Source organism: Anser brachyrhynchus (genome assembly GCF_964034855.1).
Source record: "Anser brachyrhynchus genome assembly, chromosome: 18".
Classification (NCBI taxonomy): Eukaryota; Metazoa; Chordata; class Aves; order Anseriformes; family Anatidae; genus Anser; species Anser brachyrhynchus.
The window spans coordinates 12,905,855-12,933,503 of NC_137711.1; the positions used below are offsets into that span (position 1 = coordinate 12,905,855).

Below are 27,649 nucleotides of genomic sequence, written 5' to 3' on the forward strand. Positions count from 1 at the left end.
TTCTCCATGAACATTCCTACATTCCTCTGAAAAAGCAGTAGTATATTAGGCCTAGTGTTCTCACTCTATAAAAAAGATATAAAGGAAAGAATATTATAGAACAGAGATCTAAAATAGCAGAAGAATGAAAGAACGAGTCAGTTAAATTAGATGATACATATAGTAATGTGAACATTTAATATTTTTGTCAGTGACATGGACATCCCCCACACAGTGGGATTGAGTGCACCCTCAGAAAGTTTGCTCACAACACCAAGCTGTGTAGTGTGATTGACACACTGGAGGGAAGGGGTGCCATCCAGAAGGACCTAGACAGGACTGAGAGGTGGGCCTCTGCGAATCTCATGAGGTTCTGCAAGGCCAAATAACGTATTTCATACCCTCACAGATACTTGCTGCATTACTCCCAGTAAACACCAGCCATGGCTACAGATGCTGATATGGCCATCTTTGGGGAGGCAGCTCCCTACCTCCGAAAGTCAGAAAAAGAGAGAATTGAGGCCCAGAACAAGCCCTTTGATGCCAAGTCATCAGTCTTTGTGGTGCATGCTAAAGAATCCTATGTGAAAAGCACAATCCAGAGCAAAGAAGCAGGAAAGGTCACTGTCAAGACTGAAGCAGGAGAAGTGAGTAAAAAAATCAAGGCTTAAGAATACAATTTAATCTTACGCTAGACTCTTAGATGACAAATACGGTTCTTTCTTTTCTTTGGCAGACTCTGACCGTGAAGGATGATCAGGTCTTCTCCATGAACCCTCCCAAGTATGATAAAATCGAGGACATGGCCATGATGACCCACCTCCACGAACCCGCTGTGCTGTACAACCTCAAAGAGCGTTATGCAGCCTGGATGATCTACGTAAGTACCAGCAGCTGTCTTCCTTTGGGTAGCTGGAAGGCCTGCTGTGCCAGGCTGAGCAGAAGCCAACGTGCTGTCTCCCTTCCTCGCAGACCTACTCGGGTCTCTTCTGTGTCACCGTCAACCCCTACAAGTGGCTGCCGGTGTACAACCCGGAGGTGGTGTTGGCCTACCGAGGCAAAAAGCGCCAGGAGGCCCCTCCACACATCTTCTCCATCTCTGACAATGCCTATCAGTTCATGCTGACTGGTGAGTGCCTGATCTCATTCAAAGCAATCTAAACGAAAAAGCCTCATTGCTTTTACTGGAGCATGTGACAAGACAGCTTCAAACACCATGGAGCTGAGTGAGAGAATTTGACAATTGCAAGCCAAACTGTACCAGAAGCATGCATAGATTCAGCACTGTGTATTATTGTACCAAATTCCACACTCTCCCATCGCAGAAAGAAACACTGGACTCACTGTTTGCTACTTTTTTACATTGAGGGAATAGAAAATATTATTATTCCATGCAGTCCTTTACCTAATCACAGGTAGGCAGTTTGATTCGATTCCTTGATGAGAACTGTGTGAAGGGCAAGTGCATACACAGTTTGTCCGAGGACCATGTGCCTCTGACAGTTGCGTGGGTCCAGCAGAGCTTATACTTACTACTGAGGGATGTGGAAGGAAATCCAGTACTGTCTTCTAGGAGTCAGTGCTTAGACTTTCCAAAGAAGCCCCAGCTTACATTTACAGCTTTACTTTTCAGTCAGGTCAGTGCTATTCAGGACAATGGCTAAAACTTTCATTCTGCCTTTTTTTGCAGACCGTGAGAATCAGTCAATCCTGATCACGTAAGTACACTCACTCCCTACTCAAGTCCCTGAGGGGCTGCCCCATGCCCAGGAACCACACGCTCTCTGGTTCCATGTTTGATTTGACAGCGGAGAATCCGGTGCAGGGAAGACTGTGAACACAAAGCGTGTCATCCAGTACTTTGCAACAATTGCAGCTAGTGGGGATAAGAAGAAGGAGGAGCAGTCTGGCAAGATGCAGGTGGGCTCCTAGAAGTAGGACCCTGCAAGTGTCTGATTGATTTCTGACCTATAACATGACATTGAGATTTCTATTTTAGGGGACACTTGAGGATCAAATCATCAGTGCCAATCCCCTGTTGGAGGCTTTTGGTAATGCCAAGACTGTGAGGAATGACAATTCCTCACGCTTTGTAAGTTGTCGCCTGGCGTAAGAAAAGATGACTTTATTCTTATCAACACAATGCAGTCAGAGTTGGTGAGGTGGATCTAGATCTTTTATTATTATGATTATTATTATTATTATTATTATTTAATTTCAGGGTAAATTTATCAGAATCCATTTTGGTGCCACGGGAAAACTGGCTTCTGCTGACATTGAAACATGTAAGACCAGGCCTCCAGGCCTGACCACATTCCTTCTGACTTTGATCCTCAGTTCCTGTGCTAACTCTCTCCTACCGTCCTTCCCAGATCTGCTGGAGAAGTCCAGGGTCACTTTCCAGCTCAAGGCTGAAAGAAGCTACCACATATTTTATCAGATCATGTCCAACAAGAAGCCAGAGCTAATTGGTAGGAAATACCAGTAACTTCTCCAGACACAGTTCACTGAGCAACATTTTTCATTCCTTTCCATGCCAATAGTCTTTTGATCTGTATATGTTTTGTCCTTCTTCTCAGAGATGCTACTGATCACCACCAACCCATATGACTACCAGTATGTGAGTCAAGGGGAGATCACGGTTGCCAGCATTAATGACCAGGAAGAGCTGATGGCCACAGACGTAAGCAATGCACAGAAGGTTTCTTAGGTGGACTCTGATCTATAGATAGGCATGGTCCTTGCTTTTACGTATTCTTTAATTATTCCTTCGTTAGAGTGCCATTGACATCCTGGGCTTCACTCCTGATGAAAAAACAGCCATTTACAAGTTGACGGGGGCTGTCATGCACTACGGGAACCTGAAGTTTAAGCAGAAACAGCGTGAAGAGCAGGCAGAGCCAGACGGCACCGAAGGTATTATTACTACAGTAAATACTGAAACACTCACTACTACAGGAAGGGTTCAGGGTCCATGACTCAGGGTCATGATTCATGTCGTGAATCCATGATTCAGAATCAGAATCAGTCAGAATCATGGACTCCATCTGCATTTTTCCCCCAATGCTAGTATTGCAGCACATCAGTGTGTCCTAACAAGAGGTCTTCCCTGGAAGAACACAACTGAGCAAAAGATGTAGGTTTCTTTGGACTATGCAAAGTATAAGGATCAGTAAATCCCAAACCACACTTCCATCTGCTGACAGAGTAGTAGTCAGGCAGAAGAAAGTTGGGCTTTGCTGCTCTACTGAATGGCAGCTTCCCAGATGTGGCTCATAACCAAGAGCCACTGTGCTCACTGACTTAAGTTTAAGTACCCAGGGAGAAAACAGTTATTTATCATGTGCTGTCGTCACCTCCTAAAGCTATTGATTCCAGGTAAAACTAAGCCAAAATCCTGAAGCTGTTCTACCCCAAAGCCAGTATTCTTGCAAGCAACTCCTAGTGCCTGAAGTGAGAGCATTGTGCTATTCTATTTTGCGTAGAAGGTTAAAAAGGAACATCAGTTAATACTGCAGCTATGGCTCTTACGTTCTACATTTTCTGTAGAGTTTCAGCATGTTTCCAGGACTTCCGTTTGAAAAATAGGCAGCTAACATATGTCTGCTGTGTTTGCTTTGCCTAGAATTGTTCAAAGGTATATTCCTTTACAAGGTCATGGAAGTATTTTCATGAAACCAGAGTTATTTTTGTATATTACGAATGTGTCTTATTGTCAGGGGGAGGTTCTTGTTTTGTTTTCATTTGCTTTTTAGGAAGGTTAAGGCGTTAAGTGAAAATGCATGGGATACAATAGCAATGAATCTGATAATGATGAATATTCATAGTACAATATAGCACTTCCATCTGCTTAAGTGATGTCAGGTGTGGTATTTTGCTGACCAAATCTTGGAAGCATTTGGAGCCGTGTATGCAACACCAATTCCATTGAAATCAGTTTTGTTTCCGAGTCTCAGGTCAACGTAAAGTTTGACCATTACTCTGAACCTGTGAACAAATTTCTCAGTGTGGCAGAATCATCTATTATTGTGCCAGTTCTGCTTGCTCTTAAACCTAGGAGAAGACTGTGGCAGTTTATCTTCTCTGCCCTCTGTTTACTTCATTTAGTGTGCATTTCTTCCTACTTTGCATTCTTTTGAAGGCACCAAGGAAAACAAGCAATTTATTCCAGTATTACGCTATCTTTACTCATTGGATTTTCTTTTCTGTTTCTAACCTGAATATCTATTGATGCAATTTAAGGATGTTTGGACATTTCAAATATTAATGCAGCAATCTGCTGTGTTTTTTTCCTGTGTTTTCACATGATATATATAGGCATTCTTGGGCAAAGCGTTTTGCATGCCATGCCTGTTAACAGGGTCCGCATCTAAATTCATTGTTACAGGTAATAGTAGAAAGTAAAATGACAAACCTTTTGAATTCTGCTTGAGCATGCACTTCTAAAAACTGGTATTCATTTCAGGTGTAGGTTCTTTAAGGCATAATTGACACCTAAGCATTGTCGTCTCTTGAGTATTATGTTTTTAAGGTTGCTTTATCAGCAGTCACTGAAAGAGATTGCACTGTCTGGTTCTGAGAACATCTGTGATTGTCTACAAGCTCACTATCATCCCAGACTTAGTTTTCCCTTTTCTCTTTTAAAACATTTCTTTAGTTTTGTCTACCTAAATGCCTCTAAATTAAATTTTCATTCAATAAAATTCAAAATAAGCCGATGGTGAAGAAAATATACCCAACGCAAATGCTCCACAGCTTCTGGGGAATGCTGCTTATGACGAAATACAAATATGTTACATTTTTGTCTTAATTGGCCTTCTTATCTTGACTACAACTGCCTTTCACTACTAGTTGTTTTGTTGTTGTTTTGTCTTTAAAACAACAACAAACACAGTAGTGTCTCCTATCAAGAGACATATCAATATCTCCTATCAAATCAAGAGAAGGTTCTGTATCTTTATGTATGTGTCTTAGAGTATTTATAATTTCTGCAGAAGCCATTCTGAATTTCTACGAGATAGACCTGCTGGTAAGCTAATACACACTGCCGCTGTGTGTTTGTATAGTTGCTGACAAGGCTGCCTACCTGATGGGTCTGAACTCAGCAGACCTGCTCAAGGCCCTGTGCTACCCCCGAGTCAAGGTTGGGAATGAATATGTAACCAAGGGTCAAACTGTGCAGCAGGTAAGAAAAATTTGGTGTCTGGCAAGAAGCGTTTTGATAACAAAGACACTGGACTTCCATTTTTGCTCCACATGATAACTGCATACTTTCTGGTTTTGATTTAGGTATACAATTCAGTAGGTGCTTTGGCAAAGGCTGTCTTTGAGAAGATGTTCTTATGGATGGTTGTTCGCATCAACCAACAGCTGGATACGAAGCAACCCAGACAGTACTTCATTGGTGTCCTGGACATTGCTGGCTTTGAGATCTTTGATGTAAGAGAAGGGTCTTCATATAAGTTTCACGGAATGGGCATTAAGAAACTCGAATATTTCTTTTTTATATTTCTTTATGGATTTTCTTATTTGTTGGACATTCCTAACATTTCTGTAGGAATGGCACTCTTTTGGCTAGTTACCCATAAGGGTTACAGGTTTTTTGTAGTCTGTTGTTCCATGCAGAAATTAAATTTGCATTGAAGAGTGATATCAGAATGTTTAACAACTGATGGGTAAGACAAATTATGAGGAAATTAAAACTTGTCATCTTGAAGATTTTGTTAATGCTGAAGCCAGATTCCCTCTGAACAGTCTATCAGTATAGCTAAATCATAGCAGGGAAAGAACTGTGATGACTAGCATTTTGAACTAAGCTCTTCAATATTTTTCAGTGCTCAGAAGTATGTTCAGGTGGGGCTATGGCTCCAAAGTGTAGTTATATTAGAGGATGGAATGCCCCAGTCAACTGTCCAGGTCCACATTCAGGATCCAAATCATGGAGACCTTGATGGGTTGAAAATAAAACATATTGGAACATGCAAAGTGTTCATGGAACTGAACCTTGAAAGTCAATATATCTCTTTGCATTCTGCAGTTCAACAGCCTGGAGCAGCTGTGTATCAACTTCACCAATGAGAAACTGCAACAGTTCTTCAACCACCACATGTTCGTGCTGGAGCAGGAGGAGTACAAAAAGGAAGGAATTGACTGGGAGTTCATTGACTTTGGGATGGACCTGGCTGCCTGCATTGAACTCATTGAGAAGGTTCTTGGACATTGTACACTTAATAGCTTTTCATATGTAAAAGCAAATTTCTATGCTGAGATTTGCTGAGTTTTTCCAAAATTTGCTGAATTTTCTATGCTGAAATGACCACTTTAATATGTGGCACCCACATTTAATGCAGCACATAACTTTTTTGGACTGTGAGCACTCCATATATGTTTTCATGTGTATGTTCATGAGGTGGTTAATCTGTTCCTTACATCACTGCCTGTGTGCTTCTGTTGAGTAGTGCATATGATTCACAGGGGGGCAAAAATTTCAGTCCTAGTCATAGTAATAAGTCTGTCTTAGAATCCATACTGAAATGTATGTATTCATTTAATTTATGCCGAGAGGGTAATTACACTGAACAGCTTCTATTTTAATGTTTGAAGAAATTTTCTATCCTGCTTCAAAGAAGAAGCATTTATTTAACGTAAACTCTTTCTTCCTCAAACCTGAGTGTATTTTCATATATCTTACTTTCATTCATTTCATTTTCAGTCTTCAACTAACATGCACACAGTGAATTTCTACATGCCAGTTCTTTACTACGTTAAAATCCTGAAATAGATAGGTGAACTTCTTTACATGTATCTGATGATATATCCACTAACAAAATGCACTTTCTGGAAAAAAAAAATGAGATGACACACTCTGAGGAGGATTTTTTTGTATCACCTTATCTTCCATTCCTCTGTCTTATATTCTGTCTCCCTCATCCTCACTTCCTTTATTCATGTTTTGCTATTTCTTCCAGCCCATGGGAATCTTTTCCATCCTGGAAGAGGAGTGCATGTTCCCCAAGGCAACTGACACCTCTTTCAAGAACAAGCTCTATGACCAGCATCTGGGCAAGTCCAACAATTTCCAGAAGCCCAAGCCTGGCAAAGGCAAGGCCGAGGCCCATTTTTCACTTGTGCACTATGCTGGCACAGTGGACTACAACATCACTGGCTGGCTTGAGAAGAACAAGGACCCCCTGAATGAAACTGTTGTGGGCCTGTACCAGAAGTCATCCCTGAAGACACTGGCCTTACTCTTTGCCTCTGTTGGTGGGGCAGAAGCAGGTGATTTCTTTTAAATCAATTCTCCTATAGTTTACAGGGGAAAAAAAAAAAAAAAAAAAAAAAAAAAAAAAAAAAAACGACTTGCAATAATATTTTGCAGTATTTTGCAACAATATTAACAATATTTAAATTTTATAAATGTATGACTTCTGTTTTCATAAGTCAGTGTAGCTAGTATTACTTTAACCACAATAGTTTAAAATATATGGAAAATATGGTTTGTATACACAAAAGGTTTCCTAATATAATGAAAGGTTTGTGTGCCGAAAACCTTCTCTACTTTTTGGCGCTCAGTCACTCAGATTAATAAAGGATATTAGATTTTTCTAGAGACCTTTATAGGTGTGTTGTCAGAGTGGAGATCAGAAAGAAAATTTGCACAGGATCTGTGACACAGCAGATAATTTCTACAATAAAACATTCCCAAATACTTCAAGAAATACTATCAAACCCATCACCATGACATTAAATTTATGCATAGTTTTAGATATAAAGTTATGGAAAGACACTTATGTTGATGTACTTAATGTATTCATTCATGAGTTATTTAATTCCTTAATTTTCCTACTCTACAGGATGTTGCATTTTATTTCCTGTTTTAATTTTCTTTACATAAGAAAGTCATTAGATTTTGTTCAGCTATTATCTGAAGAAAATCTTTGAAACGATAAACGCTCTAGGCATTTATGAATTTTGCTCATATTATTACATTTTCTATTTATTAAGATGGACACACAAAGTTTTTCAAATTCTAATCAGGTTTTTGTTGTTCAATTCTTTTTTTTTTTTTTTGTATTATTTTTCAGAGAGTGGTGGCAGTGGCAAGAAAGGTGGCAAGAAGAAGGGTTCTTCTTTCCAAACTGTCTCGGCTCTTTTCCGGGTACTTTAGAATAATCATTATAAATTCTACAGCATTGTGAACAAAGATATAGAAAATTCTGTACATAAAAAGTTTTAGATCAATCTAGTATATAAAATCCTTATGTTCAGAAAGGGTAAAGGCATGCACTTCATAACAAAGAAGGATTCTCATTGAATTATTGGAAGAATTACTTCAGAAGTGCCCAAAAGATTGTTCTGATCATGATCTTATTACAGTGGTTTTAATCCATCTTTGCTCTTGCTCTTAAGGAAAATTTAAACAAACTGATGAGCAATCTGCGAAGCACACATCCACATTTTGTGCGGTGCCTCATTCCCAATGAAACAAAAACACCTGGTAAGTTGTTCAGGTTACATGATGTAAGGAATCTATCCATCTCTGTGCGATACAATGAAGTACCAATTCATGATATCATTTGTTAGGTGCCATGGAACATGAGCTGGTGCTTCACCAGCTACGATGTAACGGTGTGCTGGAAGGGATCAGAATTTGCAGGAAAGGATTTCCCAGCAGAATACTCTATGCAGACTTCAAACAGAGGTCAGTCTTCCCTTAATCCACCCTCCATCATATCCTTGCTGAACAGTTTGCATTTACTAACTGTTTTAAATTCTGTGGGGGTTATGGGAAGGTTCATAGTAACTACATATTCATAGTATTCATACATATACATATTCATTCATATACATAGTTCACAGTAACTACATAACTGGCATATAAAAGTCTGTTGTCCAAGTTAGTCATCCAGTTTCTTTCAATAGGTAGCTAGAAGAAAAGACATTTCCAAATGGCAATTATTTTTATTTATTCCTGCCCTCTCCCTCTCCCTCTCCCTCTCCCTCTCCCTCTCCCTCTCCCTCTCCCTCTCCCTCTCCCTCTCCCTCTCCCTCTCCCTCTCCCTCTCCCTCTCCCTCTCCCTCTCCCTCTCCTTCTCCCTCTCCCTCTCCCTCTCTTTTTCTTTTTCTTCTGTGATAAAACATTTTTTAATTAATTATCCAGAAAGAATGTTGACCAGCTTGGACTTTGTTAACTTCTAGGTAGCAAAGTAGGATGACTTGCAGCCATCAGCACACAAATGTGAATCAAGCAGCTACAAAATGTTCTAGACTAAAATGTTGGAAAACCAAATAATATCAAAAGGTCTTGCTTCTTGCTCTGTATCAGCTGGAATACACTCCAAGAGTATGTACTGACACTATCTGGGTGAAGAATTGTTTCTCATTCCCAAACATTTTTTTCTTGTACATAGAGTTCTCATTTGAAGATAACTCATTAAATAAAAGGACATGGGAAATATGCCAGTAGTTACCTGTGGAAATCTGTATTCATTCTTTGTCAAGGATTTCAGGACTAAAGAAAGTGCAAGTTTTACTCTAAAAACATTTACCCGTGGAAATATCATTTCTAAGCAAAAGAGTAGAGTTCAGGCTTACTCACTTCTCATCCACTCAAGACCACTCTGCAGAAAATCCTAACAATGAAATCAGTTTGTACAGGCTTGAATGAGCTTTCAGGAAGCTGTTCTTCATATTCTACTTCCTCCCATAGGTACAAGGTGCTTAATGCCAGTGCTATCCCAGAGGGACAGTTCATTGATAGCAAGAAGGCTTCTGAGAAGCTCCTCGGATCTATTGATGTGGATCACACCCAATACAAATTTGGTCACACCAAGGTATAAATACTTATTGACTGAAATACTGTGTATCTGTACTTTGCAGTACCTGACAATTATGTGCTGCAACCATTTCCTTTCTCAAGGTGTTCTTCAAAGCTGGGCTGCTGGGACTGCTGGAGGAGATGAGAGATGACAAGCTGGCACAGCTTATAACCCGTACACAGGCCAGGTGCCGAGGCTTCCTGATGAGAGTGGAGTTCAAAAAAATGATGGAGAGGAGGTAGTTACATACAGTTATTTGGCATGCTGGGCCAATCCTCCTAACATACCAATGGTGTGAACAAAACTGAAAATGAGCTCCTTCTCGATGAAACTCATTTGTTTGTTATTAGTTCATTTTACCACTATGGATGGAAAAAAAAAAAAAAAAAGAAGAAGAAAAGACCTTCTTTAAATTATGTCACTCTTTGTAGTTATTTTTGCTAATTTCTATAAATGGCTAAATTCTGTAAATGTCCAGAATTCAGATATATAGGCCATGGAAGCTGTTCATGTCCAAAATCTGGACTTCAAAACTGTCCATATAGGTTGGCCATCTCTACATCACAACAGGACATTTGCTTCCCATATACATAAAATATATAATATGTATATGTCTGTATGTATGTAATTCATTATATAGAGAACTATTACTATGAAGTATTACATATAGAACAGTCACTATATATTATACATATTTATATATACAAGTTAATTATGTAATATACATTCAAAAGTATAAAACACTTTCTTTACCTTTCAGGGACTCTATATTCTGTATCCAGTACAACGTACGTGCATTCATGAATGTTAAACACTGGCCCTGGATGAAGCTGTTCTTCAAGATCAAGCCCTTGCTGAAGAGTGCAGAATCAGAGAAGGAGATGGCAAACATGAAGGAAGAGTTTGAGAAAACCAAGGAAGAGCTTGCAAAGTCTGAGGCAAAGAGAAAGGAGCTGGAGGAGAAAATGGTTTCCCTGCTTCAAGAGAAAAATGATCTACAGCTCCAAGTACAGGCAGTGAGTGTTGCTAATGCTTTTGGCTTATAATGCCCCGTGTAAAATAATCCATATGTCTTGGTAACAGAAACATTATTCCAAACCAGTATTATTTTGAACAACATGTAAATAATAAAATAGGAAGGAAAACCATATAGAAAAGCTAAGCTGGAATAAATAAATATTAAGGAATTTGCAAGTCGTTATTGCAGCTTGTTCCTTACACTTTTAAATCAAGAGAGAGCTAATCCATTTCCAGTTAGTAAACCCTACTGTTTATAGTATATTGTTTTAAATCATATAGACAACTTAGAGAAGCAATTATTATGTCTTTATGTAACCTTATTTACTATATAATTTTGATATGTTATCATCTGATGAATGAAGTTAGTCTGGATGTCCAACTGAAATCTTGATTTGGGGAATTACAAATGGATTCTATTGGAGTAAGTAAGAGGGGCTGAGAGTGGGAGGTATTTCTACAGCATTTTTCATTCCTGCCTCTTCAGGAAAAACAGTGATGAAAGTGGAGTCTCCTTCCCTTTTTCCCAGGAGATAAAATTATAGCAACAATGATACCCTTAGAGCTGTCTTTACTAGCAAAAGATTAGGATTTATCTGATCCTATTTTGATGTCTACAGTATAAATGTAGAGTATAAATCTGAGTTAGTAGCCTTACTCTCCTTGTCTTCAGCAAGAAGTAACTCATTCTTGATACAATTCATCCAAAAAAATATTTTTTTGCGGGCGGGGGAAGTAGTGAAAATCAACTGCATCTTGATCTTCTCAGTTACAGGAAGTTACATATCAGATAAATAAATCTAGGTGAGATAAAACCCAGACTAGCCATCTTGCTGAGCCATAGGAAGCCTTCTGCCTGGATGGTATCTCTGCTCTTTGTTAGAACCATAAGGAAAAGAACATGGAGTACAAAGAAAATAAATGTTACTTCTCCAAGGACTTCAAAGTTTCCATGCCTGCAAATTCAGGCAATTTGTACTGGCTAAACAGCAGTCTTCTTTCCAAACTGTACTTCCTGACCACAACGGCTACACATATGTCTGATGCAGTTGATGCCTTTGAAACAGTGATCTCAACACAAAATTTTCCCCTAAACTAAAACTAAAAGATTTGTATTAAAGATGAATTTATGCTAAGTAAATTATTTTGTGAGATTTATAATAAGTATTTCTCAGCAGAATGTCGGAGCGCTTAGCATTCAAGTTTTAAATGCTGAATGATGAGAAATCTGCCTATATGGTACTCCAATGACTTCAGCAGAACTCTATGCCATTCATAGATCCAGTGCAATGTAACACTAATAAAATTAAAATACATATATATATATCCTTAGCGCCTATTACTATACTATTACTTAGCACCTGTCTTCAGGGCTGGAGGCATTCCAAAATAAACAGTATAAAAAAAAATAAATCAAAAAATAAAATACTCTTATTTAAAAATAAATAAAAAAATAAAATAAATAAACTCTTATGATAAAGAGTTCTAACTTGAAACATCATTATGAAGCTGCTTTGAAAATAAAAATACCTTGCTTTAAAAAAAGGAGAAAAAATAATGGCTGACATACAAACAGAATTTTGAGAAATATTTTATTCTAATGAATCATTGCAGGAAGCTGATGGTTTAGCTGATGCTGAAGAAAGATGTGATCAGCTCATCAAAACTAAAATCCAGCTGGAAGCCAAAATTAAGGAGCTGACAGAGAGAGCAGAAGATGAAGAAGAGATGAATGCTGAGCTGACAGCCAAGAAGAGGAAACTGGAGGATGAATGTTCAGAGCTGAAGAAAGACATTGATGACCTGGAGTTAACATTGGCCAAGGTTGAGAAGGAAAAACATGCCACCGAAAACAAGGTATGAGGCAGAAGACATCACTCACACTGTGCTATTATGGGAGTCTTGTACCTACTTGTTTTAATTACACTTGCTCCCTTCTCATCAAAGGTGAAAAATCTCACAGAGGAGATGGCATCCCTGGATGAGACCATTGCCAAGCTGACAAAAGAGAAGAAAGCCCTCCAAGAAGCCCACCAGCAGACACTGGACGACCTGCAGGCCGAAGAGGACAAAGTCAATACATTGACCAAAGCAAAAACCAAGCTGGAGCAGCAAGTGGATGATGTAAGCACACGTGCCTCCAGCAAGACAGGACAGGTATGGAGTTTGACCTGCCTGGCATTGATGGTGTTGTTGTGTTTAGCTGGAAGGGTCCCTAGAGCAAGAGAAGAAACTGCGCATGGACCTTGAAAGGGCTAAGAGGAAACTTGAGGGAGACCTAAAGATGGCCCAGGAATCCACAATGGACTTGGAAAATGATAAGCAGCAGCTGGATGAGAAACTGAAAAAGTAAGTGTGGTTGTGGGACTAATAACATGGATTTACTAGGTAGTTTTATTCAGGTGTTAACACTGTATGCTTTGTGCAAAGGAAAGACTTTGAAATCAGCCAGATCCAGAGCAAAACTGAGGATGAGCAAGCCCTGGGCATGCAATTACAGAAGAAGATCAAGGAGCTGCAGGCAAGTCTCTGGTCCTTCCCTTCCGCCCTTCAGAAGGACATCAGTACAAGGAGGGCATGGGTGTGAAGGGTCTTGCATTTTCCCCAGGCCCGTATCGAGGAACTGGAGGAGGAAATTGAGGCAGAGCGAACCTCTCGGGCAAAAGCAGAGAAGCACCGTGCTGACCTCTCCAGGGAGCTGGAGGAGATCAGCGAGCGCCTGGAAGAAGCAGGGGGGGCTACGGCAGCTCAGATTGAGATGAACAAGAAGCGTGAGGCAGAATTTCAGAAGATGCGCCGCGACCTCGAAGAGGCCACGCTGCAGCACGAAGCCACAGCTGCCGCCCTGCGGAAGAAGCACGCAGACAGCACAGCTGAGCTTGGGGAGCAGATCGACAACCTGCAACGAGTCAAGCAGAAGCTGGAGAAGGAGAAGAGTGAGCTGAAGATGGAGATAGATGACTTGGCCAGTAACATGGAGTCTGTCTCCAAAGCCAAGGTACTGAAATACATCTTCACAGTAGTTCAAGCTTAATCAAGTACTCCTGTTTTAAGATTTAAGTTAGTCATATTTTAAAATATATAGTAGTTCTTTACAACTTGAATTTGTGTTTAAATTCTTTAATAGTAGTATAATAATTGTTCCTTTTTCTGAACGTCATGTATCTTTAGCTGAAGCACCTAACCTAAGGATCTATGGACTGTCATTGCTTGGGTCACTATATGTTTGCTTCGTTTACGATTCTTGGTTCTCACTGTTTGGTTCACAATATTATACTGAATGATACTGACATTAACAGTTTTTTAGCTTTTTTTTTCAACTAGAAATTGCTCCTATCCTACATTTCTTTTTTCTCATATTTTTCTTCTCTTCCTGTAAATACTTCAATTATGTAATCTGTAAGTGACAAACAGAAATGCCCCCTGTTACAGTGTGCCATCATCTTGTATTTCAGAAACTGGGTGCATGTTAATTAGTTGTACAAATATTGGAACTGGAGATGCAAGTTTTATAGAACTGAGACATTTTGACTCTCTTTGAACTCTCTTCATGAGAATTCAGATTCCAGTAATTGTGTTGAACCACCGATTATCCTTCATTCTGTTCTTCATGAAAATAGGCAAATTTGGAGAAGATGTGTCGTTCCCTAGAAGATCAACTCAGTGAGTTTAAAACAAAGGAGGAGGAGCAACAACGCACAATTAATGACATCAGTGCTCAGAAAGCTCGTCTACAAACAGAATCTGGTACGACATTTATGTTTTTTAAGAGAACATTGTAAATAAATAAAAAAAAGGGCTTAAAAAAGGGGGTTAAAAAGGAAATACAAAGACCTGGAGTCTTGGTGGAAACCAAGTTAAACAAAAGCCAGCAATGTATTCATGTGGCAAAGAAGGCCAACAGAATCTGCAGGCTGCATTAGGAGTATTGCCAGCAGATGAATGGAGGTTGATCCTTCCCTGTTCTGCAGCACTGGTAAGGTCATACCTGGCATGCTGTGTCCAGTGCTAAGCTCCCCAGTGCCAGAGAATTGCACATATTCACAAGCAAGTCTAGCACAGAACCAATTATATGATTAAGGCGTTCTAGTTTGAAGGAAGAATTCATCTCTCTCATAACCTAGACTTCTTCCCTCTGCTTCACAGGAGAAATTCAGGAGACGTTGGGAATATATACCTTGGCACATGCACCATTTAGTATTCATGTTGTAAGCTTGAACTGACCACCAAACTTAGTGCAAACATAAAGCAAGAATGCTCAGATATCAACAAAGGGGGAATGATGTATCTCATGTCCTACCTCTAAAATGAATATTTTATTCAGAGGTGTGTATGACGATCAGTGACTAATATTCAAAGAAAGGAATACAATTTTGTTTAACAAAATAACTTTCATACTCATTTAATTATCAAGGTTAATAAGTTTTAAAAAGTCATACAAAGGTTCTCTTACTCAGTGTAGAAATGACCCTTCTGGGCACATGACCTGTCCAACACAAATGTGAGAAATGTAAGGAGAAAATATATGTAATAAGATCGTGTAATGTAATAAGATCTGAAAGTGTGTGTAATAATAAATAAAATACATAAATGTATGTAATAAAATGAATGTAATAAATAGATACATAAATTATGGAATAAATAGATACATAAATTATGGAATAAGATCAAAATGTAGTAAGGAGAAATGTATGTAATAAGATCATATGCTTTAGTAAGCTCTGCTAAACACACTGTCTTAAAGCCCTAACTATGCACAACACTGCCAGCAATGAGAATGAAAGGCCTATGTATCTGCAAACTTTCCCAGGTGAATATTCACGCCAGGTGGAGGAGAAAGATGCTCTGATTTCTCAGCTATCAAGAGGCAAGCAAGCGTTCACCCAACAGATTGAGGAACTCAAGAGGCACTTAGAAGAAGAGATAAAGGTGAGGAGGCTTTCCAAATTCTGTCTTGTCCACTGGATTTTTCCTCACCAAAATGTGCTTCAGACACATATGAGATTACAGAGACACCATGCTGAGAGGGAAAAAAACACAAGCACTTAGTTCATTCAGTGCAACTTACCTTTGCTCCCTGACACCTACCATCTATCCATTAGACTTCCATTTTGCAAATTCCCAGCTCTCCCATCCTCATTCAATACATTGCCATCATTCTCATGGGAGAATAATCCAGTGTCCAATAACATTTCAGTCAGGACATTTCCACATTTCCCAGGAGATTTCTATTCTTTGTCCCACAACTATTTTTCCCCCAGGCCAAGAACGCCTTGGCCCACGCCTTGCAGTCTGCTCGCCACGACTGTGACTTGCTCCGGGAACAATATGAGGAGGAGCAGGAAGCCAAGGGTGAGCTGCAGCGTGCCCTGTCCAAAGCCAACAGCGAAGTGGCCCAGTGGAGAACCAAATATGAGACAGACGCTATTCAGCGCACGGAGGAGCTGGAGGAGGCCAAGTGCGTGGGGAAAGTGCGGAAGGCTGAGAGAAAGTAACAATGGAAATTTCAGGAGACCACTATAATAGTGTCAGGAAGAATCCCATGCTGCACTTTGGGGTGGGGTGGCAGGAAGAGGGAAAATATAACCAAGAGAGAATGTGCACTGAGAAAAGCAGAAGCACCAAAGCTCTTCAGACGCAGAACAGAAGAGTGACCAGTGCTAGAGTGAATACCAGAGTGAACAGCAGAGAGTGACTTGCTAGGGCCCAGCATTCAAACACAGAAATACTATGACTCTCTAGAAGAGGTCTTACACTCTGTGTAAATGGGGGTCACACAGTACAAAGTGGCCAAGTGTGCTCTCCTGTAAAAAAAAAAAAAAACACACACAGGCTGTATGTTTTTTTTTTTTGACTGAGAACTTGCTTTCTCACTGGGAACTGTGCTTACCACCTCCCAGGAAGAAACTAGCACAGCGCCTGCAGGATGCAGAGGAACACGTTGAAGCTGTCAACGCCAAATGTGCTTCCCTGGAAAAGACAAAGCAGAGGCTGCAGAACGAGGTGGAAGACCTGATGATTGATGTGGAGCGATCAAATGCTGCCTGTGCAGCTCTGGACAAGAAGCAGAAGAACTTTGACAAGGTATTTTGACCTCCAGTGTGTGGATCCTGGGCAGAGCATCTCACCACAATTGCCACTCACGCCTTGTTGCTCCTCAGATCCTGGCAGAGTGGAAGCAGAAGTACGAGGAAACACAGGCTGAGCTGGAAGCTTCCCAGAAGGAGTCTCGCTCTCTCAGCACGGAACTGTTTAAGATGAAGAATGCCTATGAGGAGTCCCTGGACCACCTGGAAACGCTGAAGCGTGAGAACAAGAACTTGCAGCGTAAGTTGCTGGTCCTCTACTCCTGGCAGAGCTTTCTCACAATCATGTCTGACTTTCCACAGTTTTTTTTTGCCTCCAGGTCTGCAAAGATGCCTGTTGCCTCGGTGTGGCAGGGCGCTTCCCCTTTTGCCCTGTGTATGAAAATGCTGTTCATCTTTTGTTTCCACAGAGGAGATTTCTGACCTCACGGAGCAGATTGCGGAGGGAGGAAAGGCAATTCATGAGCTGGAGAAAGTCAAGAAGCAGATTGAGCAGGAGAAATCAGAACTTCAGGCTGCTCTGGAGGAAGCTGAGGTAGCTGGCATTATTTATTTCTGTCTTACAGGTCTTGGATCTCTATCTCGTTATAAGCACTGTGAAGTCATTCCAGATACAAGAGGATAAGAATGCTTCTATAAAACTGTAGAGATATCATCAGAAACATTACACTTTCCTTTACTTAGAGCTTGAGGTTCAATATTTTTCACGTAAGTATTTAATTTGCATTCATTCCTGTACAGGCCTCCCTCGAACATGAAGAAGGAAAGATCCTACGTCTCCAACTTGAGCTCAACCAGGTCAAGACTGAGATTGACAGGAAGATAGCAGAGAAAGATGAGGAAATTGACCAGCTGAAGAGAAATCATCTCAGAATTGTGGAGTCCATGCAAAGCACCCTGGATGCTGAGATCAGGAGCAGGAATGAAGCCCTGCGGCTGAAGAAGAAGATGGAGGGAGACCTGAATGAAATAGAGATCCAGCTGAGCCATGCCAACCGCCAGGCTGCAGAGGCACAAAAGAATCTGAGAAACACACAGGGCGTGCTCAAGGTCCATTGAACTAAAGATGCTCATAGACAAGTCTTGGCTAAAATTTTCTGTTCCAAAGGACTATGGTCTGCTTATAATTTCTTTCACTTGTACTGCAGGATACCCAGATACACTTGGATGATGCTCTCAGAACACAGGAGGACCTGAAGGAGCAGGTGGCCATGGTGGAGCGCAGAGCAAACCTCTTGCAGGCTGAGATTGAGGAGCTGCGGGCAGCCCTAGAGCAGACGGAGCGGTCAAGGAAAGTGGCTGAACAGGAGCTTCTGGATGCAAGTGAGCGTGTGCAGCTCCTCCATACCCAGGTCAGTGAACAAATATATTTAATATTTATATTTCTACTCCATACAAAGGAAGTACCTGGAGACTAGCTGAAGTGTAACAGCATTTAGTTAGTTATAAGTGTAGTTAGTAGTTATAAGTAAGTGTAAGAGCATTTACTAAGTTATATGTTGCAAAGGTCACAGTATGGATAAGAAATACTAAAAGTGAGTTTTCAGCCTCAGAAACAAGATGGAATTCATTAGACTATAGTAGAGATTATTTTAAAAGTAATAAATTAAGAGGAGAATTGGAGGTTCATGCCCTATTGCTTCTGTAAGTTCAACAGCTTTCCTACGTCTGAGATTGTAAAGTCACACTTAGGTCGATGATTATGCTTATCACAGGAATTGTGTTCAAACAGGAATACACTAATACTGTCCTTAACATCTTTTAGCAAAGTTAGTGTAAGTATTCTGTGGAACTGCCACTAGACTGAAAATGATAAGAAAAGATTATGTTGTTTTTCTTTGCAAGTACAAATTCCTTCTGTGTTGACTCACAAACTGTGTGGAAATTTTTTGGAGGACATTCTTGAAACATTGGAGCTCATCACTAAGAAACTAGCTAACAGCTACTTAGCTAAACTAGCTAAGGAGCTAACAAACTAATAGCTACCACTACAGCTCCTTTAGAACAGAATTCCATGGGACCTGATGGCACAATTTACATTAAAAAAAAGAATATTTTGCAGTGTTCTTGATTTGATATTACAAGGCGATGGAAAAAAAATTGTGATGTTTTTGCTCTTCAGCAGCACACCAACTTGATCAACACCAAGATGGAGCTGGAAACAGTTATTTCCCAAATTCAGAGGGAAATGTAAAAAACATTTCTTAGAGAACTGACATAATCATTAAATCTATTTTCATTTTTTAACAAGTGTATCTCAATGACTCTTTGGCAGTCTTCTACCGCAGCTGTTAATCAGCAGTGTATATTCTTCATATAACACGTTAACAGAACTTTAAATAAAAGTAGGGAAATTATTTATTGCCAGAGATGGTATATTAAAGCTGCTGGAGAAAACACTATGTTTTTTCTCAAACAGAACACCAGCTTAATCAACACCAAGAAGAAGCTGGAAACAGACATTGCCCAAATTCAGGGTGAAATGGAAGACACCATCCAGGAAGCCCGCAATGCTGAAGAGAAGGCCAAGAAGGCCATCACAGATGTGAGATGGGGGCTCCTTTCCCTGATGATGGTGGATGTATCCCCCCCCACAAAAAAATGTCTTCATCTGCAAAACGCCTTTGATTCTTTCTTCTCCAGGCGGCCATGATGGCAGAAGAGCTGAAGAAGGAGCAGGACACCAGTGCTCACCTGGAAAGAATGAAGAAGAACCTGGACCAGACAGTGAAGGACCTGCAGCTGCGTCTGGATGAGGCTGAGCAGCTGGCCCTGAAGGGAGGCAAGAAGCAAATCCAGAAGCTGGAGGCCAGGGTGCGTGGGGCTGGTATTTGTGCACAAGTGAGCACGTCCCTTGGAGAAATACCAAAGAAGCTCCAAAGACAGATTTTTCATTGCAGGTGCGGGAGCTGGAAGGGGAGGTTGATGCTGAGCAGAAGCGCAGCGCTGAAGCTGTGAAGGGTGTGCGCAAGTACGAGAGGAGGGTGAAGGAGCTGACCTACCAGGTAAGGTAGAAGAGGGTTTTTTTGTGGTTACACACCCTTCTCTCTGGAGGTCAATGTTTTGGCATAGTGCTTTCATGAGGGTTTTCTTTCCATCCTTCTCAGTTAGTCATTGACACAGTCAGCAAGTTTTTTAGCTCTGTCCAAACGAACAGTGGTGCTCTGTAAGGCATGTAACTCTCTCTGTTTCATCTAGAAGAAATTTAGGGAGATAGCAAAAGAAGCGTTGCTATTATTTACCATTTTCTTGCTGTTGTTTAACATTGTCTGTAGTCTGAGGAAGACCGGAAGAATGTTCTCAGGCTCCAGGATCTGGTTGACAAGCTGCAAATGAAAGTGAAGTCCTACAAGAGGCAAGCTGAGGAGGCTGTAAGTATTGCTGTGAGCAGAGTCAGTCTCCCTCGTGGCAGAGGTGTTGATAATTTCCTATGCCTAGCTCTGTTCAAGACCGTAACTTTTTTGTCATTTTCTGGCTGTGCAGTACAGAAAAGATCAGGAATGTATAGAGGTGTAGAATACCTTTTGTTCTGAGCATTGTTGCATCACTGGGAAAAATGTTGAAGGTTAAGAGTAACACTTCTTTCTTTAACTTTCTTTATTTCATATTTCATCATTCCCTCATGCAGAAAATAGAACTGCCTTCAAAAAAGTTGTAATACATAATTTAATAGCAGTAAATAAGTGAAAAATGATTTAATGGAATTAAAAGTTCCTTGGAGCAGCTGTAAGCCATTGGAGCAGCCTTAAGAGGCTCTGGAGCACAGGTGATCTGCTCTTTGATCCTACCAGTCAAAGGAAGCGACTTTAAAAGGACCCATTGAAGCTGGCAGATCAATGCATGCTTATGATACTACTGGTCTTATAGCCTGGGATCTGGCTTTTTAAATGATGTGACTCTCTGAGATAACCTGGGTATTGGGAATTGATGGGGTCCATCTGTTGGAGGAGGGGAAGACCATCTTTGTTTACAGGCTTGCCAGGCTGCTGAAAGGACATTTAGACTAAAGTTGCCACAGGAGGGGAACCTAAATACACCTGACTCTTAAGAAGCGAAGGAAGGAGGATCCCAGGAATTACAGGCCTGTCAGTCTGACTTTAGTACCAGGGAAGGTTATGGAACAGGTCATTTTGAATGTCATCACATGGCTCATACAGGACAATCAAGTGATCAGAAGTAGCCAGCATTAGTTTATGAAAGGCAGGTCCTGCCTGATTAATCTGATCTTCTTCTATGACAACATGACCTGCTTATTAGACGAGAGAAAGGCTGTGGATGTTTTTTACCTGGATTTTAGTAAAGCATTTGGCACGGCCTTCTCCTGGAGAAACTGGCTGCTCATGGCTTGGACAGGTGTACAATTTGCTGGGTGAAGAACTGGCTGGATGGCTAGGCTCTAAGAGTCCTAGTGAATGGAGTTCAATTCATTTGGTAGAATCATAGAAACATAGAATGGCTTGGGTTAGAAGGGATGTTAAAGATCATATAATTCCAACCCCCCTGCCATGGGCAGGGACACCTCCCACTAGACCAGGTTGCTTAAAGCCCCATCCAACCTGGTCTTAAACATTTCCAGGGATGGGGCATCCACAATGAATCTGGGCAACCTGTTCCAGTGCCTCACCACACTCATCATGAAGAATTTCTTCCTTATATATAATCTAAACCTACCTACCCTCTTTTAGTTTAAAGCCATTACTTGTTGTCCTGTATCACTATCGCCTGGTAAGGAGTCCCTCTCCAGCTTTCTTGTAGGTCCCCTTTAGGTATTGGAATGTTGTTATAAGGTCTCCCCAGAGCCTTCTCTATCCACTCATTACACAGCCTATATTCATATTTGAGATTGCCCCAGCCCAGATGCAGAGCCTTGCACTTGGCCTTGTTGAACTTCATGAGATTTGCACAGGCCAAACTCTCAAGCAAGTCCAGGTCCCTCTGGATGGCATCCCTTCTCTCCAGCGTGTCGACCGCACCACACAGCTTGGTGTCATCAGCAAACTTGCTGAGGAAGCACTCAATCTGTCCCTGTCACCATCAAAGATGTTAAGTAGTGCTGGTCCCAGTACTGACCCCCGAGGAACACCACTTGTTACTGGTCTCTACCTGGACATTGAGCTGTTGACTGCAACTCTTTGAGTGCAACCATACAGCCAATTCCTTACCCACTGAGTGGTCCATCCATCAAATCCATGTCTCTCCAATTTAGAGGCAAGGATATCGTGGGAAACAGTGTAAAATGTCTCAAATCTAGGTAGGTGATGTCAATTGTTCTTCCCATATCCACTAATGCTGTAACCACCGAGGTCACCAGATTTGTCAGGTGACCAGCCAGGTATCTGGTCCCCGGTGGCATTCTCCAGGGCTCAGTATTGGGGAGCATTTTGTTTAACATTTTTATCAGTGACCTGGATGTGGGCATTAAGTGCACCCTTGGTAAGCCTGTACATGGTACCAAGTTAGGTGGGACTGTTGATCTGCTTGAGGGTAGGAAGGCTCTGCAGAGGGATTTGGATAGTCTAGACAGATGGGCCAAGTTCAATCACATGACATTCGAGAAGGCTAAATGCCCGGTCCTGCATTTGGGTCATTACAACCCTGTTCAGTGGTATAGGCTTGGACAAGAGTTGCTGGAACACTACGCAGCAGAAAAGGACTTGGGGTGCTGCTGGTTGACAGCTGGCTGAACATGAGCCAGTGGTATGCCAGGTGGACAAGAAGGCCAATGGCATCCTGGCCTGCATAAAAAATAGCATAGCCAGTGGGGCTAGGGAAGTGATTATTCCATTGTGCACAGCACTGGTGAGACCATACCTCAAATACTGTGTTCAGTTTGGGGCCCCTTACTACAAGAATATTGAGCTGCTCAAGCATGTGCAGAGAAGAGGAAGAAAGCTGTTGAAGTGCCTAAAACACAAGACATCTGAGGAACAACTGAGGGAATTGAGGTTTAGTCTTGAGAAGAGGAGGTTGAGAGTGGACCTCAGCACTCTCTACAACTACCTGAAATGGGGTTGCAGTGAGGAAGGTGTTGGTCTCTTTTCTCAGGTGAGAAATGATAAGATGCAAGGAACTGTCCTCAAGTTGCACCAGAGGAGGTTTAGATTGGATATCAGAAAGAATTTCATTACGGACAGGGTACTCAAGAACTGGAACAGGCTTGGAACTCCAGGGAAATGGTGGAGTCCCTATTCCTGGAGGTATTTAAGAGATGTATGGACACGGCACTGAGGGACATGGTTGAGTGATGTAAGTCAGTATGTCAGGTTGACAGTTTTACTTGATGATCTTGAAGGTCTTTTCCAACCTAGATGCTTCTATCATTCTATGTATAATTATTCAGAAATTTTGAAGTCCATATTCAGAGAATCATATATTCACTTCATATTCAGAGAGTCATATATTCTTCTCCTATATTATTAACCATCTAAATATTTAGCATTTAAGTAATTTCTTTGGATTCCCCCCAGAAGTATTGGACAGAATTACATACTAACACAGTCTGATTTTTTTCATTATGTAATGGCAAAATACCACAGTATGTCCAGCATAGTGTTACAATAAGAACAAATTATTGTTAAACATTCAAAAACTATTTTAAATTAGTTTTAGTGAGTTTTCTAAAGAAATCAGCATGAATTTGATAAACTTAATATAATTTCCGGATAAGAAATTGTGGGTGACAAGTGACATTCTGAAACTCATTCCACTGGCCTCTGCCCATCGACCTATCCTGTACAAGGCCTTGCAGAAGGACCTGGACAGGATGGGTCAATGGGTAGAGGCCAGTGGGATGAGGTTCAATATGGCTAAGTGCCAGGTCCTGCACTTTGGCCACAACAACCCCATGCAATGCTACAGGCTTGAGGGGAGAGTGGCTGGAAAGCTATGTGGAGGAAAAGGATGTTGGGGGTGCTGATTGATGCTTGATTGAACATGAGCTGGCAGTGTGCCCAGGTGGCCAAGAAGGCCAATGACATCCTGGCTTGTATCAGGAATAGTGTAGCCTGCAGGACCAGGGAGGTGATTGCTCCCCTGTACTCTGCTCTGGTGAGGCAGCACCTCAAGTACTGTGTTCAGCTTTGGGCCCCTCACTACAAAATGAAATTGAGGCCCTAAACATGTTCAGAGAAGAGCTACAAAGCTGGTGAAGGGCTTGGAACACAAGTCCTATGAGGAGCGGCTGAGAGAACTGAGGTTGTTTGGTCTGGAGAAGAGGAGGCTCAGGGAACACCTCATTGCTCTCTACAGCTCTCTGAAAGGAAGTTGTTGGGAGCTGGGGATCAGTCTCTTCCTGTAGGTAACTAGTGACAGGACTACAGAGAATGGCCTCAAGTTGTGCCAGGGGAGTTTCAGGTTCGAAATTACGAGACATTTCTTCTCCAGAAGAGTTGGTTGCCCAGGGAAGTGGTGGAGTCACCATCCCTGAGGGTGTTCAAGGAAAGGTTGGACCTGGTGCTTAGGGACATGGTTTAGTGGGTAACGTTTGTAGTAGGGTGATGGTTAGACCAGATGATCTTGGAGGTCTTTTCCAACCCTGATTCTATGTTTCTGCATCTTCCCATTCCCTTATTGAATCTCACATCAACACACTGAAGGAAAATTGGAAATGACATTTTTAAAGTTTTCATAACTTTTTTCCTGTCCACAGGAGGAGCTGTCCAATGTCAATCTCACAAAGTTTCGCAAAATCCAGCATGAGCTGGAGGAAGCAGAGGAGCGGGCTGACATTGCAGAGTCACAGGTCAACAAGCTCCGAGCAAAGAGCCGTGAAATTGGCAAGGCAGAAAGTGAAGAGTAAATGCCTCCTGTGTTGCAAAGTGAAAGATAATTGCACAAAATGTGAAATTCTATCACTTTGATTTGAATTACTGTTTAGTTCTTCAACAATCTATAGATCGTTAATGTCTAGATAATAAAAATTGTAGAGGTTTTCTCGTGGAAGATGAGAAGTTCAGAGCTGTATTTTAATCACTATCCTGAATTCTTATAAGGTTTAAATTTTTTCCTTACACATTTATATTCAATCAATGAAAAAATCTGACTTCGGGTATTTTCAAAGTGTTTCAGCCACTGTTAAAGTGGTTCGTTCAGACATCCTGCTTCATCTTCATCATGGATTTCACCCAAGAAAATGATTTTCTCAAGGGAGAAAATGATTATTTCTTTGCAATTGCATGTAACTATGCCTTAAAATTTTTGCTTTAGGAAGACACTAGATTTTAACTAAAAGGTTCTTTCCAGAAAACAAAAATTAATTGAATTTTATGGTAATCCAGTCTAGTAACTGATTATTCTATTAAGTCAGGTAGCTTAGTTACAAGAAGACTTTTTTCAGGTTAAACCTCTAATTCTTCAAGACTTTTTGAAACAGAATTTAGAGGACATTTAAACCCAAAATGAGATCTGCTTTTAATTTTTGTTCATCAAAGTGATCTGGAAGCAAACATTCCAGGGGCAGCAAAACCAACTGTCTCATGTAGTTGTTCATTCTCTATCTTCTGTTCCCTAAAGTCACCTAAATATTCTAAGCTGGCCAGGCAGAGACTGTGGAGAAGCAGGACCCAATCACTCCCTTCAGGCCATTTCTACATTTATAAATTTCTGAAGTGTTTCCCCTCAGGACAAAAACTGCTGTTTGGCATACTACTATTTTGTCACCTCCCCATTTGCCTTCTTTTACACATTGTGAAGATGTTGAAAAGTACAGACCTAGCACAAATATTTGTAGGATTCTATTAGTGAACTGCTTCTTCTACTGGAATTTTTACCCATATGAAATACTCATTGCAACAACAACGCCTTCTGCTGCACCTCACTTTGCTGTTCTCACTGATCTAGATGATGCTATTCTTGTATCCATGCCATACTGCTGTATTGATGCCTTCCCTATTTTTTTTATCCAGAGTAGGACCGGTCAAATTCCTACCAACAACATGGATCTGAATGTATGATAGACCTCCTCCTCAGACTCAGGGATCTCTATCAGTTCATTACAGAAACCAGGGCTGACAGGCCAGGTCCATTGCATCAACTCAAGATGGCAGCTCAGACATGAGTTTGTAAGCCAATAGTATTCTTATGGGACAGATACCACCTCAACACCATGGTGTGGTCCAAGCAGTGTGCAGTGCTGTGGCATTTACACCAAACTTCCTCTGACCTGCCACGGGTCATATGTACACTTAACTGTGCCTAACAGACTGACTATGAGTAGGCAAACCCTAAAATAAAAGGCTGGGTAACACGTTCTCCCTTATTTGTTTGCCTGCCCCACCTTGAAAACACCCTGTAAGTGTTGAGACTCTACACCCACATCAGCCAGTTTCTGCCTTCTGTGTAACAGAGATAATCTGATAGATAGTCTAATGTCCTCTGAAGAGACCATTTCAATGCCATGCCTGTTACAAAGCCGTGGCATTGCTGCAGCCAAGACTTAAAACATAATGGCAGTAAGGAAAAACACCTCTGGTCTGGTCAAACATTTCCAGCAACAAACATTAAATAGCTTGTATTCCAGCTAAAACCATTCACTTAAAGCCATCATACCTCAGCTGAGTCTGAAGGAAAAGCCTTGGTCCTACACACACTTCTGCAAAAAGAAGAAAATAAGGCATCGGTCTGTTTCAGCCATGATACTGTCTCTGCCTTGCTGACGTCTGCTGAACATCTTCAAACGTCTTCTACAGCTTCTACATCTTCTACAGCTATTGTTCTTCCCCATCTGGCACCACGGGCTTCACAGACTGGAATCAAAGGAGGATCTGATCCCATTCCTGGTACAGGTAACACCAAAAACATCTTGGAGCAGGACAATCAGGAATTAAAACAAAAACATCCTGAAAGGTGTGTGTGTGCTTCTTAAGACCTCCCTTCTACCTCCTATTGCAGATACCAACTTATTCACACAGAGAAAGCTGAACTAGCATGTAAACAACACGAGTGGCCTGTGTTAGGTTATGTGATAAAAACTTGTCTGCACACCCAGAAAGGAGTACAGAGAGACAATGGCAGAATGTGGAGCCCAAACAGCCCTGTCCAGCTACTCCCAGGCCCATCACAGGTACCATCAGCCCATCAAAGGCACTCCTTCACCAGCCCGGAGGAACACAGGTGGCAGATGGGAACCCAAATCAAGGACCCTGAGGGCTGAACACTTACCCTGGGCCCTTCCAGGGCCATTCCAGAATACGCTCAACCCCGGTGTCTAGACATGTAATCTACTGCCACAAGTTACCAGGAGCAGCTTTCCAGATCATCTTTTGGATTGTCCAGGGCGTGGGACATGTGCAATGCAGACGAGGAGCAGTTTGGGGGCAGACAGGATTTAGGGGATGAGGAGAGGACTCAGAAGTGGGGAAAAGGAGGGTTTTAGGTGATTTGAGCATGAACAAGTGTGGGAAAATATATAAGTAAAAAAGGACCAATTGAGTGTAAATAGTGTATAAATAAATAAGTAAAAGTGTATACAGTAAATAGTCAGTATGCTTGTCTGTCTATGCCCTGTGACTGGTCAGCACAGACTGTCCTGTCTTCCAACCTCTGGGTACAAGAGTGCCTGTCTATCCAGGGCAGCTACAGAGAAGACTGAGTGTCTTGTGCCCAGGTGCTGCAGGAAACCACCTTGTACATACATATCCTGAGCTGCATCAAAAGCAGTGTGGCCAGAAAATCGAGGGAGGTGATTCTCTGCTCTACTCTGCTCTCATGAGACCCCACCTGGACTACTGTGTTCAGCTCTGGGGCTCCCAA

At 41.3% G+C, this 27,649-nt stretch overlaps 1 protein-coding gene and 1 long non-coding RNA gene across 2 annotated transcripts; one reads left to right on the forward strand and one right to left on the reverse strand.

The window, feature by feature from the left end:
- The first annotated feature begins 407 nt into the window (after positions 1-407).
- On the forward strand, positions 408-27,634 carry LOC308180154 (myosin-1B-like). The gene is given in 39 exon segments (XM_080561348.1): positions 408-626; positions 716-859; positions 952-1,108; positions 1,670-1,697; positions 1,788-1,899; positions 1,979-2,071; positions 2,201-2,264; positions 2,352-2,450; positions 2,559-2,662; positions 2,757-2,895; positions 5,046-5,164; positions 5,269-5,418; positions 6,017-6,187; positions 6,948-7,257; positions 8,064-8,137; positions 8,389-8,516; positions 8,518-8,553; positions 8,555-8,680; positions 9,689-9,812; positions 9,899-10,035; positions 10,558-10,813; positions 12,429-12,671; positions 12,762-12,938; positions 13,018-13,163; positions 13,245-13,335; positions 13,423-13,812; positions 14,435-14,561; positions 15,625-15,743; positions 16,076-16,272; positions 16,715-16,898; positions 16,976-17,141; positions 17,311-17,435; positions 17,642-17,950; positions 18,049-18,252; positions 19,320-19,445; positions 19,544-19,714; positions 19,801-19,905; positions 20,176-20,271; positions 24,549-27,634. Coding segments are annotated over 39 exon segments (5,901 nt in total). The 5' UTR covers positions 408-422; the 3' UTR covers positions 24,699-27,634.
- LOC308180160 lies at positions 2,539-10,688 on the reverse strand. The gene is made up of 3 exons (XR_013940782.1): positions 10,551-10,688; positions 9,862-9,997; positions 2,539-2,840 (listed from the first exon to the last, which is right to left on the reverse strand). It is a non-coding gene; the product is annotated as an uncharacterized lncRNA (long non-coding RNA).
- Positions 27,635-27,649: the final 15 nt, after the last annotated feature.